This window comes from Blennius ocellaris (assembly GCF_963422515.1).
Source record: "Blennius ocellaris genome assembly, chromosome: 21".
Lineage (NCBI taxonomy): Eukaryota > Metazoa > Chordata > Actinopteri > Blenniiformes > Blenniidae > Blennius > Blennius ocellaris.
In genome coordinates, this window is record NC_137670.1 from 11004499 (window position 1) to 11028363 (window position 23865).

A 23865-nucleotide genomic window follows, 5' to 3' on the forward strand; every position below is an offset into this window, starting at 1 on the left:
ATATAACAGCATGGCTTTGAGACAAATGTTAGCTTTCTCACAACGAAGAAGTTGTCATTTTCGTGACAGCATCACCAGTATCCCTATTATTTTTTAATCAACATTTTCTTTGACATTTTTGCCATTTACTTTTGGAGCCTCTTGCAGGTCCGTTTTGGCCCAGGGGCCAAAATTCAACTTTGGTTCAAAGTTCAAATCCTCTTTGTTTGAACTGATGTCACCCTGTGAGGCCAAATGTCCAAGAAAGTGCCCTGCTGTTGCTCTATCCACAAACAAAAGCCATCCATTGATTCATCTTTAATGCCCTCTTCACCCAAATCAATACTGAGTCAATAGTCTTTGACATTGGATGAGGTGTGTGGTACACCTGGCACATGTCACCGGCCCATCATGATGCATATGAGGATCAGGTTTTCTGGATGGAGCATTGCCTCTGCCATCGGACTGAACCTGTATCAAATGCTGAGCTGACAGTAGTCTGTTTGAGTAAATACACCCTAAGATCTCTGTGCCAAATGAAACTGGCAATATATTGGGAGCTCTCCACGGTGCTGAAATCCTCTGACAACATCATGAAGTTCCCAGGAAAATAGCGCAGAATAAAACACACTGTGGTTTAAATGGACAAGTTGTGATGCTCAATGTACGTTCAGAGTAAAACTTTACAGATTCCTACTTTGAAAAGGGTTTAGCATTCAGGCCTTACCTCAAGAAGGTAACCACGTTGAGTTCAGTGCTTGGGAGTCTCTCTGTACTGGGTTTGCATGCTCTCTCTCTCTGTGTGGTGGTGTTCTCCAGCTCACTCTAGCTCCCTTCTACAATCCACAAACATGCGTTTGAGGCAAACAGGTGACCGAATGGCCTGTTGATGTGGATGTGACAGTGTGTACCCTGTGTTTATGCAGGGCAGCTATGGCTCAGTTGGTTGAGCTGGTCATCTCTCAATTCACACATTGGATCCTCAGGAGCCAGTGAGATCAAGGGGCAGCTACATACGATCACCTGCAGGATTCAACAGGCAGTTACACCAGTCTGGGTTATGCTTCAGCTGAAAATTACTTTGAGCTCCAGTTTTCAAACTGCATCTCATGGGAGGTTTTTGTTCTTATCTGCTGTTGAGCTGCAGTTCCTGATAAGTTGTGTTCAAGTTCATGCAGGGAGGTTTAAAGGAGTCTCATTGCTTCAGTTTATCGCATGAACACAAATAAAGGTTTCGAAAATAAAATGTGTATGTCTTGATCATACAATAGAATACAATAGAGTACTTTGTCCTGTGCTTAGTTTGACTACATCACAATCGACTATTTCATAATTGAATGTCTTTTGACAATAAATGATCTCCCCTCCAGCAAACAGCAGCTAAATATATAGGACATAATTATCTCAGAATCTCAAATATTGTTTTTTGTACTTGGGATTATGATGTTTAGGGGCCAGAGTGTTCTTAGTTTGGCTAATATGTGAAACCTAAAGTAGTGCTTAATGTCAGTGGAAATAACTTAGTGAGTACAAAGTACATTTAAAGGTACATTCTGTTCTGTCCTGAGGGCAAGGCTGGAGGCCCCCCAGCCCCCCTGAACCACCAGCCCTCCTCAAAATTAATCAGATGTTTGTGTTTTTGTTCTTCTATTGAGCAGTCGGGACATTGTGTTTTGATATTTTTACAGTATCTGCACTTTGAAGAATCTTTTTACATTTTACTTTGTACATTTCGAACATTGGTACAACCAAAAATGTTGATGTATTCATCAAAACAACCTATTTAACAAGTGTCTGTGTAATTGAATATACAGAACAGAATGTGAACTTTGCATCAGTGGAGCTTTAATAAAGAAATCAGAATGACAAATATTTCTTCTCAGCTCTACAGACATCAGATCTCCCTCTGGTGCCCAGGTTGGGCATTTAGTGGTACTGCCTTCCCAGAGCAGACACCACCACAGCCAGGAACTTCTGGAAGGCGGCCTGGATCTCTCCGGTGAAGTCCTGGCCCATCTTGGCGGCAATGACGATGGTCAGACAGTCGGACAGCAGCTGGAGGAACAGAAACACGACATTACGTATAATTCTTGATAATGTGCACAAACTTCCCATTGGGTATCAGTGCTGTCATGTTGCCAAATACTTTGATTGGCAATGATCACGTGTCTTCATTTGAATTGAAAGAGAAGTTGGCTTCATACCTTGAAGTTGTCGGGGTCCACGTGCAGCTTCTCGGAGTGCAGCACGCTCAGCTCGGCGTAAACCTCCTTGATGTTGTCCATGTTCTTCACAGCGCGGTCCAGACCGTGCAGGATCTTCACTCCGTGGGCTGCGATGGCAGGGTTTGTCTTGATGGCCTCGGCGTTGTAGAGGTTTCCGAAACCACCGAAGTACCTCTGAGTCCATGGGTAGACGACCAGGCACCTTGGAGGAAAGAGAGACACATGAATACACAGAGGAAGACGTCAGGATGCTCATGCAGATGAGCCTGAGGTGTGATCAGTACCTGGACAGAGCCTTGGATCCAATATCTTCATAGTCCAAGGTGGCAAAGATGTCAGCGATGATGCTGCGCTCCTGGTCACTCCAGTCAACCATGTTGGCTCTTGATTTTTCTGCTCAGACTCGAAAGAAAAGACTGAATAGAGTCGAGTCTGGACCCCAACTCTATTTAAGCACTGCTGAGACCACCCACGCCCTGACAGAAAGGCAATTGTGATAGGCTGAAGATGAAGCTATTGAGATAACATTCAGTCTTCTCTAGAAGTTTCTGGCATGTTCTACTGTTTGTTTTAGTCAATGTTTGTAAATCACAGGAATAAGCCAATATTTATTCGATCAAATAGTATAATGTGTTAAAATAATAATAATAATAATAATTATTATTATTATTATTATTATTATTATTATTATCATTATTATTATTATTATTATTATTGGGAGTGGAGAATTAATGGTTTGAACAAACAGTGTTAATATATATAACCTTTCAAAAATATACTTTTAATTATTGATATTTATGGCACTTCTGCATGAATAATATATTACAAAACAGGACCTAGTGTTCAATAGCATGGAGGACAGTTTATCTTTACATAAATCCAGAGAGAAGTGAATTAGAAGAGTATGAAATATGTGGGACTATAATGTTTTTTGAATATGTGTAATTGCACATGAAGTCATTACACTGCTGAAATTTTCTAAAGTGGCATCTCTGGAGTGTGGTGTTTTAATGAATGACCTATAAAGGTTTGAAGTAATCCTTTCTTCATGCACACACTAAATCGAGACACGGTCATATTGCAATCCTCATAAATTATTGAAGATATTTATTAAAGATAATGCACAGATCTGAAATCAATGAAATTGGATAGAAATTGTACAATCTTCTTTTCATAGTTTGGTCTTATTGACTCATCAAGGTTGGATTGTTGTAAAAGGTAATACAATTTTGTTAGTGTTGATTTTGTATTAAATTGAGGTTTGTGGATTTCAGTCACGGGTCCTCTGTCCTTAGGCCACATTGTGGTTCACTTTTAAAAACTCAAATGCATATTTGGGAGGGTCTTATCTGTGTTCCAGCTGCAGAATCAGATAGTCTGAGCATGAGGAGTCCTCCCACGGAAAGAGGATTTCAAATATATAGCCAACTTCACCATCAGCTGACTCCATGTTGTATTTTGATAAGATGAGCACAACAATAGGGGTAAAAGTTACTGTAACTTGACTGTGTACACAGTAAACAATGTCAAGTCTTCACTACCATTTTCTAGCTGAGGTTTGACCTCTGCCTTTTCCTTCCCAGACCAAGTTTGTACAAGTTGATGTGGACACTTTAAACGTTGCTTTAGAGCAGTCTTTTTCAACCACTGTGCCGCGGCACACTGGTGTTCCGCGAGATATAGTCAGGTGTGCCATGGGAAATTATCCAATTTCACATTTTTTTCTAAAAAAACATTTGCTCTCACAGCCGCTGTCAGCTGTGAGAGCAGTGTGTTGAAAAGTAATCATGTATAAATACTCTTCGCCAATAGATGGCAGCACAGAACGTTGCCGGTGAAATTGAAACTTAACAGACGTCAGTCTGGTTAATCTCCACCACCTGCGGCTGCTACCATCTTGTATCAAAGTAACGTGTCAGTGGCAGTGATGGAGAAGTTTTTGAAAAGGAAGAATGCTAACCAGGATTTCAGCTCTGTGTTCATCCAAACAGGCCAGGTATCACACTGAGTAAAAATTTTAAAAAAAAAAATTGGGAAATACTTTTTTCTGTATTTATTTGATTCCTGTTGATAAAGCATTGATGTCAATGACTTTATATTCTTAATATAGGCTACAGAGTTTCAAATTTTAACATTTTCAGGTGGTGGGGTGCCTCGAGATTTTTCCAAAGAAAAAAGTGTGCCTTGGCTCAAAAAAAGGTTGAAAAAAACTGCTTTAGAGGAACTTTATTTCTCCACCAGACAATGCAGATCAAAAGACATCAGACTTTGTTCCACGGCCCAGGTTGGGCATTTAGTGGTACTGCATTCCCAGAGCAGACACCACCACAGCCAGGAACTTCTGGAAGGCGCCCTGGATGTCTGCGGTGAAGTCCTGGCCCATCTTGGCGGCAATGACGATGGTCAGACAGTCGGACAGCAGCTGGAGGAACAGAAACAAGACATTATTATGTGAAGCACTTTGGCTTCAGCCACAGCTGCTTTGTAGTGCTTTATAAATAAAGCTGACTTGACTTGACATTACATATAGTTCTTGACGCTGTGCACAAAGTTCCCATTGGGTATCAGTGCTGTCATTTTCCCAAAAACCTTTTGGTAGGGATCATGTGTCTTCATTTCAATTGAAAGAGAAGTTGGCTTCATACCTTGAAGTTGTCGGGGTCCACGTGCAGCTTCTCAGAGTGCAGCACGCTCAGCTCGGCGTAAACCTCCTTGATGTTGTCCATGTTCTTCACAGCGCGGTCCAGACCGTGCAGGATCTTCACTCCGTGGGCTGCGATGGCAGGGTTTGTCTTGATGGCCTCAGCGTTGTAGAGGTTTCCGAAAGCACCGAAGTACCTCTGAGTCCATGGGTAGACGACCAGGCACCTTGGAGGAAAGAGAGACACATGAATACACAGAGGAAGACGTCAGGATGCTCATGCAGATGAGCCTGAGGTGTGATCAGTACCTGGACAGAGCCTTGGCTCCGATATCGTCATAGTCCAAGGTGGCAAAGATGTTGGCGATGATGCTGCGCTCCTGGTCACTCCAGTCAACCATGTTGGCTCTTGATTTCTCTGTTCAGACTTGAAAGAAAAGACTGAATAGAATCGAGTCTGGACCCCAACTCTATTTAAGCACTGCTGAGACCACCCACGCCCTGACAGAAAGGCTATTGTGATAGGCTGAAGATGAAGCTATTGAGATAACATTCAGTCTTCTCTAGAGGTTTCTGGAATGTTCTACTCTTTGTTTGATACTTTAGGCGATTTAAACAAAGAGTTTTCAGATTTTTGGTGCTCAAACTTGAAAAAAGCGGTTGCATGGAGCGGGTTTTTGGGGTTTGCAGGAGAAAAGACAATGAGTCTAAGTATTGTGCTCCTGACGGAATAAAAAAAAGAAGTTGTTTTGCAGATTCAGTCTCGCTCAACGTACGTTCATATATATATATATATATATATATATATAAGTGTATATATGCCGGCAATCTCCGGCACTTCTTCGGCAATGCAATGTGTGAAACTCTTCATATATTGTTTAGATACAGTAAGAATCACCCACATTCATAGCCTAATGCAGCCTCAAATATTTCGCATTGAACGTATTTGATGGTCAGCGAGACGGTGACACGTTGTCAACCTTGGACACATTACGCACAACCTACTGCAGACAGAAATCCCATTTATGACTGACGGAGATAATTACCATGCGATTAAAATGTGTTTTACTGCTCTACTAATCATTGTACATAGTTTACTTGTATATAAGAGATAAAATATTTCTCTCAACTACAAATATATGAATAAATAGGGTAAAATAAATTCACTGTTATCACAACCTGTGCCATATTGCGCATGGCGATAGCCTCCACAATACACGAGTTTTGTCGGAAAATAGTTTGAAAGCATAAATAAAGGCTTCAGGTCATCCACATATATATATATATATATATATATATATATATATATATATATATATAATGATATTTTAATGACATATATATGAAGCTCATCTGATTTCATTCCTAAGGCAATGAATTGTTTTTACATCTGCCTAAAACTGGTGAGTGTTTCCTACTGTAAGTCTTATCTACAAAACCACATTGTTGTTATGTGCAGGAGCAGCAGCGTGTTTCTATTTTTTGAGCGCATAAAATTCACTGAACAATAGGCGACTATAGCGAAGTCATGCAACAAAATGTATAATAACTTGAAACAAAGGATTCAGTATGAATAGTTGCCTTTAGATCTTTTAATACAAGTGGATGGACTTTGACGTTAATTGCATCTTGTTACAGCAGACTTTCCAAGAAAAGAAAAGAAAAGAAAAGAAAAGAAAAGAAAAGAAAAGAAAAGAAAAGAAAAGAAAAGAAAAGAAGAGATCATTTGTGACTAGTTGCATTTCTTGTGACTATTTACATGTAGTACTCATACATTAAGTGTGACACATAGATAAACTGTATCCCTCATTAATCTATTCTTGAACATTTTTGATATTTCCCAGCTGTTTGTTTGCACATTTTAAAAGAAAGGCTCAGGGATCTTCATATCTTCGGGTTGATTTAAATGAAGGAGGTTTTTTTTTTTTTTACGAAATCCAACCACACAAAAGTAACACAACAGACACTTGTTCTGCACTGATAACAGTTGTGTGGCTTCATAGATAACAGTTGCAGGAGAAGCTGAAATTCTTAATGGCCACTGGGCCAACTTGACTATGCTCCAACATTTCATATTAATACACAAAATAATTAAAAGTGAAGCATTTTATTATATTTGTTTACATTTGAAGCAGGTGGTATATTTTTTGTTAATTTCTTTCAAAAGTTGTCAAATATTTCTCAGTCATTGAGTTCAGATCTGTGCATTGTCTTCAATAAATATCTTCATTAATTTATAAGGATTACAAAATGACCATGTCTTGATTTAGTGTGCATGAAGAAAGGATTACTTCAAACCTTTATAGGTCATTCATTAAAACACCACACTCCAGAGATGCCACTTTAGAAAATGTCAGCAGTGTAATGACTTCATGTGCAATTACACATATTGAAAAAACATTATTGTCCCACATATTTCATACTCTTCTAATTCACTTCTCTCTGGATTTATGTAAAAATAAACTGTCCTCCATGCTATTGAGCACAAGGTCCTGTTTTGTATTGTTCTTGCTGAAGTGCCATAAATATCAATAATTGAAAGTATATTTTTGAAAGGTTATATATATTAACACTGTTTGTTCAAACTATTAATTCTCCACTCCCTATTATTATTATTATTATTATTATTATTATTATTATTATTATTATTATTATTATTATTATTATTATTATTATTATTATTATTATTATTTTAACACATTATACTACTTGATCGAATAAATATTGGCTTATTTCTGTGATTTACGAACATTGACTAAAACAAACAATGGAACATTCCAGAAACTTCTAGAGAAGACTGAATGTTATCTCAATGGCTTCATCTTCAGCGTATCACAATAGCCTTTCTGTCAGGGCGTGGGTGGTCTCAGCAGTGCTTAAATAGAGTTGGGGTCCAGACTCGATTCTATTCAGTCTTTTCTTTCAAGTCTGAACAGAGAAATCAAGAGCCAACATGGTTGACTGGAGTGACCAGGAGCGCAGCATCATCGCTAACATCTTTGCCACCTTGGACTATGACGATATCGGAGCCAAGGCTCTGTCCAGGTACTGATCACACCTCAGGCTCACCTGCATGAGCATCCTGACGTCTTCCTCTGTGTATTCATGTGTCTCTCTTTCCTCCAAGGTGCCTGGTCGTCTACCCATGGACTCAGAGGTACTTCGGTGCTTTCGGAAACCTCTACAACGCTGAGGCCATCAAGACAAACCCTGCCATCGCAGCCCACGGAGTGAAGATCCTGCACGGTCTGGACCGCGCTGTGAAGAACATGGACAACATCAAGGAGGTTTACGCCGAGCTGAGCGTGCTGCACTCCGAGAAGCTGCACGTGGACCCCGACAACTTCAAGGTAGGAAGCCAACTTCTCTTTCAATTGAAATGAAGACACGTGATCCCGACCAAAAGGTTTTTGGGAAAATGACAGTACTGATACCCAATGGGAACTTTGTGCACAGCGTCAAGAACTATATGTAATGTCAAGTCAAGTCACCTTTATTTATAAAGCACTACAAAACAGCTGTGGCTGAAGCCAAAGTGCTTCACATAATAATGTCTTGTTTCTGTTCCTCCAGCTGCTGTCCGACTGTCTGACCATCGTCATTGCCGCCAAGATGGGCCAGGACTTCACCGCCGACATCCAGGGCGCCTTCCAGAAGTTCCTGGCTGTGGTGGTGTCTGCTCTGGGAATGCAGTACCACTAAATGCCCAACCTGGGCCGTGGAACAAAGTCTGATGTCTGTTGACCAGCATTGTCTGGTGGAGAAATAAAGTTCCTCTAAAGCAGTTTTTTTCAACCTTTTTTGAGCCAAGGCACACTTTATTCTTTGGAAAAATCTCGAGGCACCCCACCACCCGAAAATGTTAAAATTTGAAACTCTGTAGCCTATATTAACAATATAAAGTCATTGACAACAATGCTTTATCAACAGGAATCAAATAAGTACAGAAAAAAGTATTTCCCAATTTTTAAAAAATTTTTTTACTCAGTGTGATACCTGGCCTGTTTGGATGAACACAGAGCTGAAATCCTGGTTAGCATTCTTCCTTTTCAAAAACTTCTCCATCACTGCCACTGACACAGTACTTTGATACAAGATGGTAGCAGCCGCAGGTGGTGGAGATTAACCAGACTGACGTCTGTTAAGTTTCGATTTCACCAGCAACGTTCTGTGCTGCCATCTATTGGCGAAGAGTATTTATACATGATTACTTTTCAACACACTGCTCTCACAGCTGACAGCGGCTGTGAGAGCAAATGTTTTTTTAGAAAGAAATGTGAAATTGGATAATTTCCCATGGCACACCTGACTATATCTCGCGGAACACCAGTGTGCCGCGGCACAGTGGTTGAAAAAGACTGCTCTAAAGCAACGTTTAAAGTGTCCACATCAACTTGTACAAACTTGGTCTGGGAAGGAAAAGGCAGAGGTCAAACCTCAGCTAGAAAATGGTAGTGAAGACTTGACATTGTTTACTGTGTACACAGTCAAGTTACAGTAACTTTTACCCCTATTGTTGTGCTCATCTTATCAAAATACAACATGGAGTCAGCTGATGGTGAAGTTGGCTATATATTTGAAATCCTCTTTCCGTGGGAGGACTCCTCATGCTCAGACTATCTGATTCTGCAGCTGGAACACAGATAAGACCCTCCCAAATATGCATTTGAGTTTTTAAAAGTGAACCACAATGTGGCCTAAGGACAGAGGACCCGTGACTGAAATCCACAAACCTCAATTTAATACAAAATCAACACTAACAAAATTGTATTATCTTTTACAACAATCCAACCTTGATGAGTCAATAAGGCCAAACTATGAAAAGAAGATTGTACAATTTCTATAAAATTTCATTCATTTCAGATCTGTGCATTATCTTCAATAAATATCTTCAATAATTTATGAGGATTGCAATATGACCGTGTCTCGATTTAGTGTGTGCATGAAGAAAGGATTACTTCAAACCTTTATAGGTCATTCATTAAAACACCACACTCCAGAGGTGCCACTTTAGAAAATGTCAGCAGTGTAATGACTTCATGTGCAATTACACATATTCAAAAAACATTATAGTCCCACATATTTTATACTCTTCTAATTCACTTCTCTCTGGATTTATGTAAAGATAAACTGTCCTCCATGCTATTGAACACAAGGTCCTGTTTTGTAATATATTATTCATGCAGAAGTGCCATAAATATCAATAATTAAAAGCATATTTTTGAAAGGTTATATATATTAACACTGCTTGTTCAAACCATTAATTCTCCACTCCCTACTATTTTTATTATTATTATTATTATTATTATTATTATTATTATTATTATTATTATTATTATTATTATTATTATTATTATTATTATTATTTTAACACATTGTACTATTTGATCGAATAAATATTGGCTTATTCCTGTGATTTACGAACATTGACTAAAACAAACAGTAGAACATGCCAGAAACTTCTAGAGAAGACTGAATGTTATCTCAATAGCTTCATCTTCAGCCTATCACAATTGCCTTTCTGTCAGGGCGTGGGTGGTCTCAGCAGTGCTTAAATAGAGTTGGGGTCCAGACTCAACTCTATTCAGTCTTTTCTTTCAAGTCTGAACAGAGAAATCAAGAGCCAACATGGTTGACTGGAGTGACCAGGAGCGCAGCATCATCGCTAGCATCTTTTCCAACTTGGACTATGAAGATATCGGAGCCAAGGCTCTGTCCAGGTACTGATCACACCTCAGGCTCTCCTGCATGAGCATCCTGACGTCTTCCTCTGTGTATTCATGTGTCTCTCTTTCCTCCAAGGTGCCTGGTCGTCTACCCATGGACTCAGAGGTACTTCGGTGGTTTTGGAAACCTCTACAACGCCGAGGCCATCAAGACAAACCCTGCCATCGCAGCCCACGGAGTGAAGATCCTGCACGGTCTGGACCGCGCTGTGAAGAACATGGACAACATCAAGGAGGTTTACGCCGAGCTGAGCGTGCTGCACTCCGAGACGCTGCACGTGGACCCCGACAACTTCAAGGTATGAAGCCAACTTCTCTTTCAATTCAAATGAAGACACGTGATCATTGCCAATCAAAGTATTTGGCAACATGACAGCACTGATACCCAATGGGAAGTTTGTGCACATTATCAAGAATTATATGTAATGTCTTGTTTCTTTTCTTCCAGCTGCTGTCCGACTGTCTGACCATCGTCATTGCCGCCAAGATGGGCCAGGACTTCACCGGAGAGATCCAGGCCGCCTTCCAGAAGTTCCTGGCTGTGGTGGTGTCTGCTCTGGGAAGGCAGTACCACTAAATGCCCAACCTGGGCCGTAGAACAAAATCTGATGTCTGTTGACCTGCATTGTCTGGTGGAGAAATAAATGTCCTCTAAAGCAACGTTTAAAGTGTCCACATCAACTTGTACAAACTTGGTCTGGGAAGGAAAAGGCAGAGTTCAAACCTCAGCTAGAAAATGGCAGTCAAGACTTGACATTGTTTACTGTGTACACAGTAAAGTTACAGTAACTTTTACCCCTATTGTTGTGCTCATCTTATCAAAATACAACATGGAGTCAGCTGATGGTGAAGTCGGCTATATATTTGAAATCCTCATGCTCAGACTATCTGGTATTGCAGCTGGAACACAGATAAGACCCTCCCAAATATGCATTTGAGTTTTTAAAAGTGAACCACAATGTCACCTAAGGACAGAGGACTCGACTGAAATCCACAAACCTCAATTTAATACAAAATCAACACTAACAAAATTGTATTATCTTTTACAACAATCCAACCTTGATGAGTCAATAAGACCAAACTATGAAAAGAAGATTGTACAATTTCTATCCAATTTCATATATGATATACAGCTGTTCAGAATAGTCAAAGTGAAGATGAACCCAGGATTAAAAATGCTCCTCCTGATTAAAATAAAAACGCAGTTTAATATTTAAAAACACAACAGACAACAGTGATGTTTTGCTACATTCGGCCTTTCCCACTGAAAACAGTCCAGAGCAAAAAACATTCCAAATTTACGTTTATCTCCCTCGACACAATACTGAGGGCGATGTAACTGCTCATTGCATCCAACAGGGGGCGCTACAAGAACCTTATCGCGCTTGCTTTTAACGAACGCATGCGTTGGATTTGGGGATCTAAAACAAAACTCAGGAATCTGACTTATTCGGGTGTTTCACTAACATTAATAATTGTCTGTATTCTACTTGTTCTAATAAGATCTAAAAGTGTCACTCAAAGTTAAATTAATAGACAATACTCTGATGAAGTCACGAACTGCAGGTCAAAGCTCTAAGCAACAAGAGTTTCAAGGGTAAATGAGAAATACACTAAACCAGATATTATTTGAACATTTTGCATTAAATATTTACATATGTAAACAGAACTTTAAACTGTTCCGCTAAATGTTGAAATGTTTTAAATTCTATTATCTCTGATAGACAAGTCAGAACTTATGACATGAAATATAACTTCACGCTCTCAAAACCTCTTTTTTTTTTTACTCTCAAAGCTTCTAAGTGAAACCTAAACAGGGTTCGTGCACAACTACGACGACAATGACTAATAATAAGATAAATGCATCTTTAAAAAAATATATAAGAACAAAACACCAAAGATGTGCTTGAATATATAATACATCAAAAAGTCATTTAAAGTACATTTTCACACGGTGTCGTGGGAAATTGCCGTGGCAGAAAATGCCCAAAAGTCCGGAGCGACAACTCCTGAACCAACCACGTGTAAAACGCAAATAAAGTGCGCACAACTCAGACACACGCGCCCTGAGTGTCACTCAAATAAATTACTGAACGTTTGTCATACAGGTTGGATGAAACATGTATTTTTTAAATGAGTTTCATTGAATGGTCATATTTTAACCGCGTTGAAATTAAATGTGGTAAAGTCTCTTTTTGGGAGGTCTAATCTTAACACTTTCACAGTAGAATTACCAGACAAACAGAAATAGCTGCGGCTACTGAAATTTTGAACCTGCAGTCAGCTCATTTGAAATGTGAGCTATCTTGTTCTTTATTGAATGCATTATCTTCGATTCTTTTTTTTCCTCCCAGTTCCACATGGGCCAATGAAGCGTAATGTAATGAATCGTGTTATATTAAACATATCATTAAGAAGGTGTAAACTTATAGTAACATATAACATAAAGGCAAAAAGTCAGATATGAGAATTGAAGAAATACATTGATGAGAAAGTATATTGAAGTCTCAATGGGCCTATAAACTACACGTTTGTAGACAGGATAATGAAGTTAAATGTGGTTGAAAAAACATTGAAGTTAAAGTCACTGGTTCTATTAATTCATGTTCACAATTTCCACCGATTAATATTAATTGTGTATTTAAATATTTGACATTTCTCAATTTTATTTTATTCCACACTTTATTTTTGTGGCTTAACAACATCCCCCTCTAACGTTTGTCAAACGTGTAAATAATAAATGCACGTATCAAAAGTTTGCTTTGGTGAGCTTTTATTTCTTTTAAGGAGACAGGTCAGATCTGAAATCTGCAGATCAAGCTACAGATTTCAGATGTGATGTCCGCATTGGTGATTTAGTGGTACTGCCTTCCCAGAGCAGACACCACCACGGCCAGGAACTTCTGGAAGGCGGCCTGGGTCTCTGGGCTGAAGGAGCTGCCCAGCTTGGCTGCAATCACGATGGTCAGACAGTCGGACAGCAGCTGGAGGAACGGAAACAAGACGTTACATGCGTGTCAGATCAACGCATTGCAAAAAGGGTCGAATGTCGGCTTGCGTCATGATTGCACGTTGTCATGTTTTCTTTTTTTTTTTTTTTTTTTTTTTGCGTCCAAGGGGGAAAAAAAGTGCAATGAGATGAGGCTTCACCTTGAAGTTGTCGGGGTCCACGTGCAGCTTCTCGGAGTGCAGCACGCTCAGATCAGCGTAGGCGGCCTTGATGTTGTCCATGTTCTTCACAGCGCGGTCCAGACCGTGCAGGATCTTCGCTCCGTGGGCTGCGATGTTGGTGTTGCCCTGGATGGCCTCGGCGTTGTAGAGGTTTCCGAAAGAGGAGAAATACCTCTGAGTCCATGGGTAGACGACCAGGCACCTTGGAGGAAAAAGAGACACATGAATACACAGAGGAAGACGTCAGGATGCTCGTGCAGGTGAGCCTGAGGTGTGATCAGTACCTGGACAGAGCCTTGGCTCCGATATCTTCATAGTCCAAGTTGGAAAAGATGCTAGCGATGATGCTGCGCTCCTTGTCGGTCCACTCAACCATGTTGGCTTATTTCTTCAGTTCAGTCTCAAAAAGAAAACCTGATGAGTGCCTCAGCTCCACCACAGTCTTTTTAAACGTGTCCACCAACCCCCGCCCTGAAGGAGAGGGGGGCTGTGATAGGCTGGAGATGAAGACTTTCAGATAAACCGAGGAGTTCTCCAGAAGCTTCTGGAAGGTTTTGTTGTTAGTTATATTCGTTTAATAGTTATACAGATTTTCAGCGATGCCATAAAGAACAAACTAATTTAGAGCAGGTGATTTTAGAAACATCTCCATCATCTTGTGCATCCAACTTCAAGCGCTGGGAAAGGGTCAGAGATGTAAAATAAATCTCATTCTTGCTAACAATTTACACTAATGCATTCACAACTTTGAATCAGAATAACCCGCAGTGTAATATTTCTATTTCAGATTTGGTTTATTTTATTTTAGCGTCACAATGACTGATTACAGGCCATATAAATAATTGTTTATAAAAGTTAAATTGTCCATTCAAGGGTTCACAGTTTGAGTGAAATACACAATTAGATATTGTGTGTTTGGGATTTTGTTTTGTTTTAACAGTTTAAGAAACCTACAAGGAAATTCTGCATAATGAGTCTTAAGCATGTTGCAAAAATTGATAGATTTGATGCATGTTGTGGACGCAGTTTGTGTTTTTGGAGCATTGCACTTATCTTTTTATCAAGTGCAAACGTTTAAAATCTTTTTGAGTAATTGCATTCGCCCACAAGAAGTTTTGCATAGGCTGTTTATGATATCGTTTTAACAACATTATATATATATATATATATATATATATATATATATATATATATATATATATATATATATATATATATATATATATATCCTTATATATATATATATATATCCTTATATGCAACAGTTCAAGGAGCCATTTTTCCTCAGTAGACATAAGTGCATATTGTAATTTTTTTTTTTTCTAAAGCTTGCCAAGCAGCATGAGAGTGCTGGGTACCATCACACTTATCTCTGAAGCCACACTGGTGTTATCTGCAGGAGTGCCCCCTCCACCCGGGCCAACTTCTCCATATGGTTTGATGAAGAATTTATTAAGGCTGTCAGCACTATTTCCTCCCAACGATAAAAAAATAAATAAAAAAATAAAAAAATAAACACATTTATTTACGAGACCCCAAAAAACATTAAATAACTTCAAATTACTGCGAATTACAATGTCTTTCCTAAAACAACTGACACGGGAATTATTATAATTTATTACGCATGACAAATGTATTTATGTTTAATGTATTTATTTATGTATTGGTTCAGTTATTTGTTTGTTTGTTTGCAAAATATGAGCTATATCTACATATTCCTATGGCTCTGTCGTCCACAATGTCCTTATGTGACCTTTTGTTCTGAAAGGGATTTCATAAAAGAAACGTGAATAAGTGAAATCGCGTAATGAAATAATTTTAAAGTCTGTCTTTGTACTTTTAAAGAATGTGGGTGTAATTATAAAGATTTTTTTTTTTTTAAATACGCAAATTGTGCGAGTGATTATGATCACGTGATTGTATCGATTATGCACACCTGAAAGGTTGGAAAAGAACACTCAGTTATTTGCACTGGAGACTTGGAAACGTGGATATGGGAGATAGAGGGGGTTTGAAACCCTGAACGTTTTATGAGGAAGCCCGGTGTATTTGAAGGTATTTCTTACTGACCTTAAAATTATTTTTTACGCACAAGTCACTGGGTTCAGAGTAGAATTTGAAGTTCAGTTATTCAGTCCTATATTGCGTCCAACCTCCTCGATCATGAGTCAGTGACTTCAATACACTCAGTGGGTCACAGATGGTTCACCGGGTGACACCCACCCTGACCCCTGTGACCTGAGATGCCCCCTCCCTTCACCTCAGCATGCGCTCTTCTTCACCTCCGTTAACTAACCAATAAAACGAAACGCGCTCACGTGCGTAAATTACATAAACGAGTGTTTTTTCACCAAACCAACACCCGCGATGTGACCAGCTGATACTGGATCTGGTGCTGGTGCCCATCTACTGACGTTTCTATCAGGAGAAGTGAGGGCAAACATCTGCGTCAGTGGATGCGGCTTGGCATCTTTGCAGTGGGTGTGAACACGGCGCGCCGTGGCGCTTAAATAGGAGGTGAAGCCAAGCTGGATCCACCACAATCCACAAGCCAACATGAGTTTGACTGACAAAGACAAGGCTGCCATCAAGGCACTCTGGGGCAAAATTGGCAAATCAGCTGATGCTATTGGTGCTGATGCTCTGGGCAGGTATGTATCACTCATCAACTGAATTAATTTCTTGTTTGATTTGATTATAATGATGAACAACAACAACAACAACAACAACAACAACAACAACAACAATAATAATAATAATAATAATAATAATAATAATAATAATAATAATAATAATAATAATAATAATAATAATAATAATAATAATAATAATAATAATAATAATAATGGTTAATATGGCAGGTTAATATTCTCCATCGTCCATTTGAAATGTCCTCCAGGTGCGGTGTAAAATCACAACCTCAGCCTCTGTATGACCGTTTGCACCACTGGAGTTGTATTGATGGTTATGTTTCTGATTCCACAGGATGATCGTTGTGTACCCACAAACCAAGACCTACTTCTCCCACTGGACGGATCTGAAGCCCAACTCTGCCCCAGTGAAGGCCCACGGAAAGAAGATCATGGGTGGAGTCACCCTGGCTGTGAGCAAGATCGACGACATCACCGCCGGCCTGCTGAAACTGAGTGAGCTGCACGCCTTCGAGCTGAGGGTGGACCCGAGCAACTTCAAGGTGAGACTCTATTCAATGTGGTCACTGTAAACACTGACAGGATCCCCGGTTAAAAAAAACAAAAAAAACAATCCATGAAAACATATCTGTTGTAATCTTGTTTACCGTCCGTCCGCAGATCCTGGCCCATTGCATTATGGTGGTGATTGGCAATACCTTCCCGAATGACTTCACCCCTGAGGCCCACGTTGCCTTTGATAAATTCCTGACCAACCTGGCTCTGGCTCTCTCTGAGAAGTACCGATAAGAGCCAATGCAGTTTGTCACACAGGAAATGTTTACCTGTGGAGAAAATGAACAATAAACTGCATGAAGTCGATAACTGAGTTGATTGTGTTTTTCTTTTCATGCCTAGGTATATTTCTCGCTGGTAGTGCAACTCTGAGCAGGTGTGGATCCGGAGGGTTTGGGGGAGGCTTTAAATTTGAGGAAGCACATAAGGGAGTTAAATTTGCATATTAATATGATTGGCTGGATCTGCATGTCTGAGGTGTCAATCATTGAGTTACTCACCTCAAGGTAATCGTGAATAGGAACTGTGTCCTGCTTAGAAGGAGGTGAACTCTTTAAGAGTGGGGTGAGGTTGTTTTTGTAAATTCTGTTTATTTATTTATTTTTTATTTTTTTACAACACAAGCATACAAACAGTACACAGTAAACAAACAAACATTTTCCAGTACAGAAACAATGGGATGGGTGGGGGGGGGGGGGGGGGGGGGGGGGGGGGATGCGCTCAGGCCCTTTACCACTATGATCTTTCTTTATAACATTAAAAGCAACTAGATTACATCTTCATTTACTTTAAGAGAAGAGGTGACCATCATATTTGTTATTTGAAAATATTTCTTACGTTCTATAATTTTACATATTTGTATTTTTCATTGTAATTACATTCTACTCATTTAAACCCTTAAAACGCTGCTTTTGATATGAGCACAATTTTCAAGTTCATAATAAACAAAACTTTTTTTTTTTTTTAAGGTTTCAGTTCTGAGTTGGTTTCAGGTTATTCACAAATATGTTTAATGTTTGTCGGAGGGGTCTTTTGGGAGTTTTTGCCCGGGGCTCCAGAATACGCTAGAATCGCCACTGCACCTCCAAACAGATCGAAACACACACCGTCGCAAGAGCAGCGTTGTGTGACTCTGCATACACTCACTCACACTATCAGCCACCTCTGGGTCGAAGCTCAATTCTTCTCAGCAGCCTGCAAGCTGATTATTGAGGACCCCAGGCAGACAGCTCTCTCTCTCTACCTGCCTGATCAGATTTGTAACGCACCTCCTCAGTGGAAACTCTTACAAGAAAAATATTCAGCATGATGGAGAGTGCATTGCAAATGTTAATACATTTCACGTGTTGTTTGAAGCACTTTGTGTTAATTGAGAGTTGCACTTTGGTTTTTTTAAGTGCTATATTCTTATTTATAATTCCTAATCTTTTTGTGTAATTGCGTTTGTCATCAGGGAGTTTTGGATGACGTATTTGCAATATGAGCTGCTTATGACATCTTTTTAAAATGTTTTTAACTTGAATGTTCACCCTCGTTGAACATAAATACACCTATCATTATTTTTCTAAAGCTTGCCAAGCAGCATGAGAGTGCTGGGTACCATCACACTTATCTCTGAAGCCACACTGGTGTTATCTGCAGGAGTGCCCCCTCCACCCGGGCCAACTTCTCCATATGGTTTGATGAAGAATTTATTAAGGCTGTCAGCACTATTTCCTCCCAACGATAAGGAACACATTTATTAATGAGGCCAAAAAAATTTTTATTAAACAATTCCAATCACTAATGAACCTCGTGAGATATATCTGACACGGAATTTGTTTTATTTATTTATTTGTTTTATACAATTATTATTTTATGAAAATGTTTATTTTCGATATGAACATACTTCTTACTTCCTTAATTAAGTACTTAATTTACAAAAAATAAAAAAACAAAAACAAAAACAAACGGAATCTACATTTATTTAATCATGTGACTGTCGTCCACAATGTCCTTAAGTGATCCTTTGTTCTGACTTTTTAAAAGGGATCAACATTTTCATCATGACCTAAAATCGCGTCATGAAATCATTTTTAAACCTGTTTGGAACGTTTCCTTCAGAAAAATGCTGAGAAACCTGGAACAACGAAAACTTATCTAAAAATACGCAAATTGTGCGAGTGAAGATATCGATTATTCACACGTTCGAAAGGTAAAGAACATTCAGTTATTTTGCACCGGAGACTTGGAAACGTGGATATGGGAGATAGAGGGGGTTTGGAACCCTGAACGTTTTATGATGAAGCCCGGTGTATTTGAAGGTTTTTCTCACTGACGTTAAAATGAGTTTTTACGCACAAGTCACTGGGCTCAGAGTGGAATTTGAAGTTCAGTTATTCAGTCCTATAGCGTCCAACCTCCTCGATCATGAGTCAGTGACTTCAATACACTCAGTGGGTCACAGATGGTTCACCGGGTGACACCCACCCTGATCTGTGTGACCTGAGATGCCCCCTCCCTTCACCTCAGCATGCGCTCTTCTTCACCTCCGTTAACTAACCAATAAAACGAAACGCGCTCACGTGCGTAAATTACATAAACGAGTGTTTTTTCACCAAACCAACACCCGCGATGTGACCAGCTGATACTGGATCTGGTGCTGGTGCCCATCTACTGACGTTTCTATCAGGAGAAGTGAGGGCAAACATCTGCGTCAGTGGATGCGGCTTGGCATCTTTGCAGTGGGTGTGACCACGGCGCGCCGTGGCGCTTAAATAGGAGGTGAAGCCAAGCTGGATCCACCACAATCCACAAGCCAACATGAGTTTGACTGACAAAGACAAGGCTGCCATCAAGGCACTCTGGGGCAAAATTGGCAAATCAGCTGATGCTATTGGTGCTGATGCTCTGGGCAGGTATGTATCACTCATCAACTGAATTAATTTTTGTTTGATTTGAATAATAATAATAATAATAATAATAATAATAAATACTCGAGAAAGTATTTTAGGGCTAAAGTCCCGTTTGCGCCACTGGAGTTGTATTGATGGTTATGTTTCTGATTCCACAGGATGATCGTTGTGTACCCACAAACCAAGACCTACTTCTCCCACTGGACGGATCTGAAGCCCAACTCTGCCCCAGTGAAGGCCCACGGAAAGAAGGTCATGGGTGGAGTCACCCTGGCTGTGAGCAAGATCGACGACATCACCGCCGGCCTGCTGAAACTGAGTGAGCTGCACGCCTTCGAGCTGAGGGTGGACCCGAGCAACTTCAAGGTGAGACTCTATTCAATGTGGTCACTGTAAACACTGACAGGATCCCCGGTTAAAAAAAAAAAAAGGCATTATTTTATGTGAGTGTTACGCACGGTTCGGTTCATCCTCTGCCAGCGCGCTAATTGAGAAAAATAATGTGTGCACTGCAAACCATGGTATCTGTTATAAACTTGTTTACTCTCCGTCCGCAGATCCTGGCCCATTGCATTATGGTGGTGATTGGCAATACCTTCCCGAATGACTTCACCCCTGAGGCCCACGTTGCCTTTGATAAATTCCTGAGCAACGTGGCTCTGGCTCTCTCTGAGAAGTACCGTTAAGGGCCCACATTGTGGAATGTAGTCTGGAACATCGGAAACATTTACCTCGTGGTGAAAAAAACAAAACAAAAGAACAATAAACTGCATTCCGCCTACAACTGAGTTGATTGTGTGTTTCTTTTCATGCGTCGGTGTAAGCGGATCCAAACACTGTGGGAAGGTAAAATTGAATCGAAATTGCAAAATGAATGGTTCAATCATTTTATTCACATCAGTTCATCTTGCTTTTGTTGGCTAAGTTTAATAATTTTATTTCTAAACTTTTTAAAATAAGATTTCTTAATTTTACCTGGAAACATCAACATTAGGTTGTTTATATTGTTTTTCTTTAAGCTGCATGAGGATGCCAAACAAGATCAATAATGTACATAACGTAACATTTATATCCGGTTTTTTGTTTTGTTTTGTTTTTTTTATCGCAAACTCAAATCAAGTAAATACTTTAATTCCCGCCCTGCTCTTGTTTCATTTGCTTGGGAAATTGTTGAATCTCCTTTAACTTGGAGGGACCACGCCACCATGATCCACGTATTGTATATGTTTTTCTTTATTTTACATTGCATCCATTACATATAATGGCATTGATCAATATAAAAACTACAGTCTCAAATACATATTGTGGTACCGTGATATTTTTAATAGGCATGTAGGCGGAAAAAGACACTGTTTACATGCTTAATTATGTCCACGTGGAGCCTTTTGGGATTTCATGACGATCCGTAACTTATTATCACCGAGAATGAGCCTGGAACAGAGACGAGACATGTTAAGATGGACCAGCTCACGCCTGTGTCCGTTTTTGTTGATTCATCCCAATGAAACGTCTGAATCTTTCCTTACCTGAGCAGAGCAGCCGCCACGACGCCCCCTCCAATAGGTCCAACCCAGTACACCCAGTGGTAGGTCCAGTGGTTTGTTATCACGGCCGGACCAAAAGCCCGGACAGGATTCAGACATGGTCCAGATATGTTACTGCTACAAGTGTTAGAAAAAGAGAAAATCTTCATTTTGTAGTCATTTTTTTCATTTGTTTTAACAAATCAGACTTTTCATTATTATTATTATTATTATTATTATTATCATCATTATTATTATTATTATTATTATTATTATTACTACTAGTAGTAGTCGTAGTAGTAGTATTGTTGTTGTTGTTGTTGGCAAACAAAATACATCCAAAATAACTTAACTTTGATTTGAAAAACTGAAATTAATTATAAAACCATTAATTCAAATCCTTTAAAGGAAACTGGATACATTATGTGCTCATAGATTTTTGAAATGGATTATTATGGAATCAATCACATCTGATTTACTGTGACTAGAGTTTACAATTTTAAATCTTCTAAAAAACAATTTTTGTGAGTTTCTTTTCTCTTCGCTTGCATGCAGTTCAATTTTATTGTATTCTTTGAAGTGATAATTACACAATACTTAACTATTAATATTTGTGTCCTCTTTAGTCACAATACCTAATGATACATTTCACAACATCTTTATTTTTATTGCTTGGTTGCTTTGTTGGTCATTTCATTCATTTGATTTCTTGGTTGGTCAATCAATCAGTTTATAGTCAGTTGGCCTATTGGTATGTCGACGTGTTGGTTGGTTAGTCAAACAGCTCAATGGACAGTCAATAGGTTGTTGGTTGAATGGCTGGCTGGTGGTTTGTTCTGACAGAGTTTTGGTCAATTGGTAGGTTTGTCGAGTTAGTTTTGTTCTTGGCTGAATTTACTGATCCCTTAAGAATCAACCTATTTTCACCACATTTTACATCGGCATTCTTTTCAGTCCAACTCTTTACTTTAATCTGAGCGATATAAATGTCTGTGGCTGTTCTGCACTCGACTCAAGAGAGAACCGCAAAAGAAAATATAATGAATCTGAAAACAATGAACATTTCCATGGCAACCCACCCAATTAATCCATTGATGATGACGGTGCTGCCTGCCAGGAATGGACCAAGTGGGGTTTTTGTCTTATTGTTGCGTGACACTAATAAGACCACCATGGTCAACAGGCAGGTCAAGGCCACTTCTGCAAAGATGGCCTGGCTGAGTTGGCTCTCTGACTTTAGGATATGATACGCCGCTCCTGTGGCATTGGAGTACCGATCTGGAGGAGTCATCATCTGTGAAAGGTGTGTTCAGGTGAACATTGTTGCCTTCCGCATAGCGATTCCCGGCACAACGAAGCTGCACGACACTAAGGAGCCTGTCACAAAGCACATAACCATTATTATGCCAGGTGACCAATAAAAAAAGACACAAACTGTGGAACATTTCTTCAATCCCTCTGTCAGCATGAGACATGTGATTGGCCTCATGTCAGTTCACTATATATCCAAGATATAGAGGATGAGTTGAGTAGTGTTCATTCACATCCAACTCACCTTTGCCATCCAAGCTCCGAGCACTCCTCCGATCAGCTGGCAGACGAGATACGGTCCCACCATCATCAGCTCCAGGTCTCCACACAGGGAGATCGCAATAGTGAAGGGAGGGTTGAAGTGAGAGCCGCTGGAATACAATTTAAAAATCGACCCACAAAACCAATGTAGCAAACGTTAACGGAAACTCCACATATTGCAATGACTGAAGCTTTGATATTATTTATTGTATGTAGTTCCCATACCTGATTTTATCCATGGTGCCCACCATCACTGCCACGGCCAGTCCATGTACCAGAGCCGGCTGCAGCCGTCCTGCTCCTGGGGCGTTCTCAATGACAGACACAGAGCCCACGAAAACAAAGAACGTGGTCCCAATACTTTCAGCCAGGCAGGGCTGGAAGAACTTCTCAAATCTGTTGCGAGGTCTCGCCGGAGGCGGCTTCTTTCCCTTCTTCATTGGAGTAGAATCAGTCTCCGCTATTTCCATATTGCCTTCTCCCGTTGCTGCTACTGTGTCGCCTTGTTTTTCATGATAGATTAACTATCGCTTCTGTGGAGCTCCCACTTCTGTCACTTCTGTCAGCAGAATAAGTTCACAGGACTGATAAGGTGTTGGGTATTTTCGCCTGCAATCACCACTGGTCATAAAACATGAAGGGAAGAGGTCATTCCGCCATGAATTACAGCAACACAAACCCCGACCACACAAAGTCCTTGGATTCCTCTCCCACCCTGTCCGGCCAGGTAACCAGGTCCTCAAAGGTCAGCATCAATGTGTCTCAGTATTGGCTCACTGTCGACTTCATAGTCTATTTTAATATTATGAAGTCGATATACGGCAGTTATAGGAGAATAATGTTGTTGTTTTTTCACCGTATTTCACTCAATTAATTTTATACCAGAAATTGTCATTAAAATTGCCTTTATACTGAGATTGTGGTCACG

General features: G+C 39.8%; 8 protein-coding genes across 8 annotated transcripts; 4 read left to right on the forward strand and 4 right to left on the reverse strand.

Annotated features, from left to right (window-relative positions):
• Positions 1 to 1677: 1677 nt before the first annotated feature.
• Positions 1678 to 3302, reverse strand: LOC308146154 (hemoglobin subunit beta-1-like). Its single transcript, XM_080517843.1, has 3 exons — positions 2489 to 3302; positions 2184 to 2406; positions 1678 to 2034 (listed from the first exon to the last, which is right to left on the reverse strand). Exons 1-3 carry the CDS (start codon positions 2578 to 2580, stop codon positions 1906 to 1908), a joined length of 444 nt encoding a protein of 147 aa, XP_080373969.1. The 5' UTR covers positions 2581 to 3302; the 3' UTR covers positions 1678 to 1905.
• Positions 3303 to 4495: 1193 nt separating this feature from the next.
• Positions 4496 to 5247, reverse strand: LOC308146026 (hemoglobin subunit beta-like). The gene is made up of 3 exons (XM_080517656.1): positions 5155 to 5247; positions 4850 to 5072; positions 4496 to 4626 (listed from the first exon to the last, which is right to left on the reverse strand). Exons 1-3 carry the CDS (start codon positions 5244 to 5246, stop codon positions 4498 to 4500), a joined length of 444 nt encoding a protein of 147 aa, XP_080373782.1. The 5' UTR covers position 5247; the 3' UTR covers positions 4496 to 4497.
• Positions 5248 to 7786: 2539 nt separating this feature from the next.
• LOC308145982 (hemoglobin subunit beta-like) lies at positions 7787 to 8547 on the forward strand (the record flags this gene model as incomplete). The annotated part of the gene is made up of 3 exons (XM_080517598.1): positions 7787 to 7890; positions 7973 to 8195; positions 8419 to 8547. Exons 1-3 carry the CDS (start codon positions 7799 to 7801, stop codon positions 8545 to 8547), a joined length of 444 nt encoding a protein of 147 aa, XP_080373724.1. The 5' UTR covers positions 7787 to 7798.
• A 1888-nt stretch (positions 8548 to 10435) lies between these two features.
• Positions 10436 to 11208, forward strand: LOC308145981 (hemoglobin subunit beta-1-like). The gene is made up of 3 exons (XM_080517597.1): positions 10436 to 10565; positions 10648 to 10870; positions 11020 to 11208. Exons 1-3 carry the CDS (start codon positions 10474 to 10476, stop codon positions 11146 to 11148), a joined length of 444 nt encoding a protein of 147 aa, XP_080373723.1. The 5' UTR covers positions 10436 to 10473; the 3' UTR covers positions 11149 to 11208.
• A 2119-nt stretch (positions 11209 to 13327) lies between these two features.
• Positions 13328 to 14179, reverse strand: LOC308145922 (hemoglobin subunit beta). Its single transcript, XM_080517515.1, has 3 exons — positions 14027 to 14179; positions 13722 to 13944; positions 13328 to 13555 (listed from the first exon to the last, which is right to left on the reverse strand). Exons 1-3 carry the CDS (start codon positions 14116 to 14118, stop codon positions 13427 to 13429), a joined length of 444 nt encoding a protein of 147 aa, XP_080373641.1. The 5' UTR covers positions 14119 to 14179; the 3' UTR covers positions 13328 to 13426.
• Positions 14180 to 16190: 2011 nt separating this feature from the next.
• On the forward strand, positions 16191 to 17257 carry LOC308145812 (hemoglobin subunit alpha-2-like). Its single transcript, XM_080517385.1, has 3 exons — positions 16191 to 16393; positions 16728 to 16935; positions 17054 to 17257. The coding sequence occupies exons 1-3, from the start codon at positions 16299 to 16301 to the stop codon at positions 17180 to 17182; spliced, it is 432 nt and encodes a 143-aa protein (XP_080373511.1). The 5' UTR covers positions 16191 to 16298; the 3' UTR covers positions 17183 to 17257.
• Positions 17258 to 19686: 2429 nt separating this feature from the next.
• On the forward strand, positions 19687 to 20626 carry LOC308145811 (hemoglobin subunit alpha-2-like). Its single transcript, XM_080517384.1, has 3 exons — positions 19687 to 19845; positions 20001 to 20208; positions 20400 to 20626. The coding sequence occupies exons 1-3, from the start codon at positions 19751 to 19753 to the stop codon at positions 20526 to 20528; spliced, it is 432 nt and encodes a 143-aa protein (XP_080373510.1). The 5' UTR covers positions 19687 to 19750; the 3' UTR covers positions 20529 to 20626.
• Positions 20627 to 21203: 577 nt separating this feature from the next.
• aqp8a.2 (aquaporin 8a, tandem duplicate 2) lies at positions 21204 to 23407 on the reverse strand (the record flags this gene model as incomplete). The annotated part of the gene is made up of 5 exons (XM_080517044.1): positions 21204 to 21273; positions 21369 to 21503; positions 22445 to 22659; positions 22921 to 23047; positions 23163 to 23407. The coding sequence occupies 5 exons, from the start codon at positions 23405 to 23407 to the stop codon at positions 21204 to 21206; spliced, it is 792 nt and encodes a 263-aa protein (XP_080373170.1).
• Positions 23408 to 23865: the final 458 nt, after the last annotated feature.

What these genes read in the sequence shown, in the direction of transcription:
- LOC308146154 (XM_080517843.1), bottom strand. Translation starts at nt 2,580, where the DNA reads ATGGTTGACTGGAGTGACCAGGAGCGCAGCATCATCGCTGACATCTTT. An exon ending in GGATCCAAGGCTCTGTCCAG is followed by an intron (nt 2,407 to 2,488) that starts GTACTGATCACA and finishes CTTTCCTCCAAG; the next exon opens with GTGCCTGGTCGTCTACCCAT. An exon ending in TGGACCCCGACAACTTCAAG is followed by an intron (nt 2,035 to 2,183) that starts GTATGAAGCCAA and finishes CTGTTCCTCCAG; the next exon opens with CTGCTGTCCGACTGTCTGAC.
- LOC308146026 (XM_080517656.1), bottom strand. Translation starts at nt 5,246, where the DNA reads ATGGTTGACTGGAGTGACCAGGAGCGCAGCATCATCGCCAACATCTTT. An exon ending in GGAGCCAAGGCTCTGTCCAG is followed by an intron (nt 5,073 to 5,154) that starts GTACTGATCACA and finishes CTTTCCTCCAAG; the next exon opens with GTGCCTGGTCGTCTACCCAT. An exon ending in TGGACCCCGACAACTTCAAG is followed by an intron (nt 4,627 to 4,849) that starts GTATGAAGCCAA and finishes CTGTTCCTCCAG; the next exon opens with CTGCTGTCCGACTGTCTGAC.
- LOC308145981 (XM_080517597.1), top strand. Translation starts at nt 10,474, where the DNA reads ATGGTTGACTGGAGTGACCAGGAGCGCAGCATCATCGCTAGCATCTTT. An exon ending in GGAGCCAAGGCTCTGTCCAG is followed by an intron (nt 10,566 to 10,647) that starts GTACTGATCACA and finishes CTTTCCTCCAAG; the next exon opens with GTGCCTGGTCGTCTACCCAT. An exon ending in TGGACCCCGACAACTTCAAG is followed by an intron (nt 10,871 to 11,019) that starts GTATGAAGCCAA and finishes CTTTTCTTCCAG; the next exon opens with CTGCTGTCCGACTGTCTGAC.
- LOC308145922 (XM_080517515.1), bottom strand. Translation starts at nt 14,118, where the DNA reads ATGGTTGAGTGGACCGACAAGGAGCGCAGCATCATCGCTAGCATCTTT. An exon ending in GGAGCCAAGGCTCTGTCCAG is followed by an intron (nt 13,945 to 14,026) that starts GTACTGATCACA and finishes TTTTCCTCCAAG; the next exon opens with GTGCCTGGTCGTCTACCCAT. An exon ending in TGGACCCCGACAACTTCAAG is followed by an intron (nt 13,556 to 13,721) that starts GTGAAGCCTCAT and finishes CCGTTCCTCCAG; the next exon opens with CTGCTGTCCGACTGTCTGAC.
- LOC308145812 (XM_080517385.1), top strand. Translation starts at nt 16,299, where the DNA reads ATGAGTTTGACTGACAAAGACAAGGCTGCCATCAAGGCACTCTGGGGC. An exon ending in GGTGCTGATGCTCTGGGCAG is followed by an intron (nt 16,394 to 16,727) that starts GTATGTATCACT and finishes CTGATTCCACAG; the next exon opens with GATGATCGTTGTGTACCCAC. An exon ending in TGGACCCGAGCAACTTCAAG is followed by an intron (nt 16,936 to 17,053) that starts GTGAGACTCTAT and finishes GTCCGTCCGCAG; the next exon opens with ATCCTGGCCCATTGCATTAT.
- LOC308145811 (XM_080517384.1), top strand. Translation starts at nt 19,751, where the DNA reads ATGAGTTTGACTGACAAAGACAAGGCTGCCATCAAGGCACTCTGGGGC. An exon ending in GGTGCTGATGCTCTGGGCAG is followed by an intron (nt 19,846 to 20,000) that starts GTATGTATCACT and finishes CTGATTCCACAG; the next exon opens with GATGATCGTTGTGTACCCAC. An exon ending in TGGACCCGAGCAACTTCAAG is followed by an intron (nt 20,209 to 20,399) that starts GTGAGACTCTAT and finishes CTCCGTCCGCAG; the next exon opens with ATCCTGGCCCATTGCATTAT.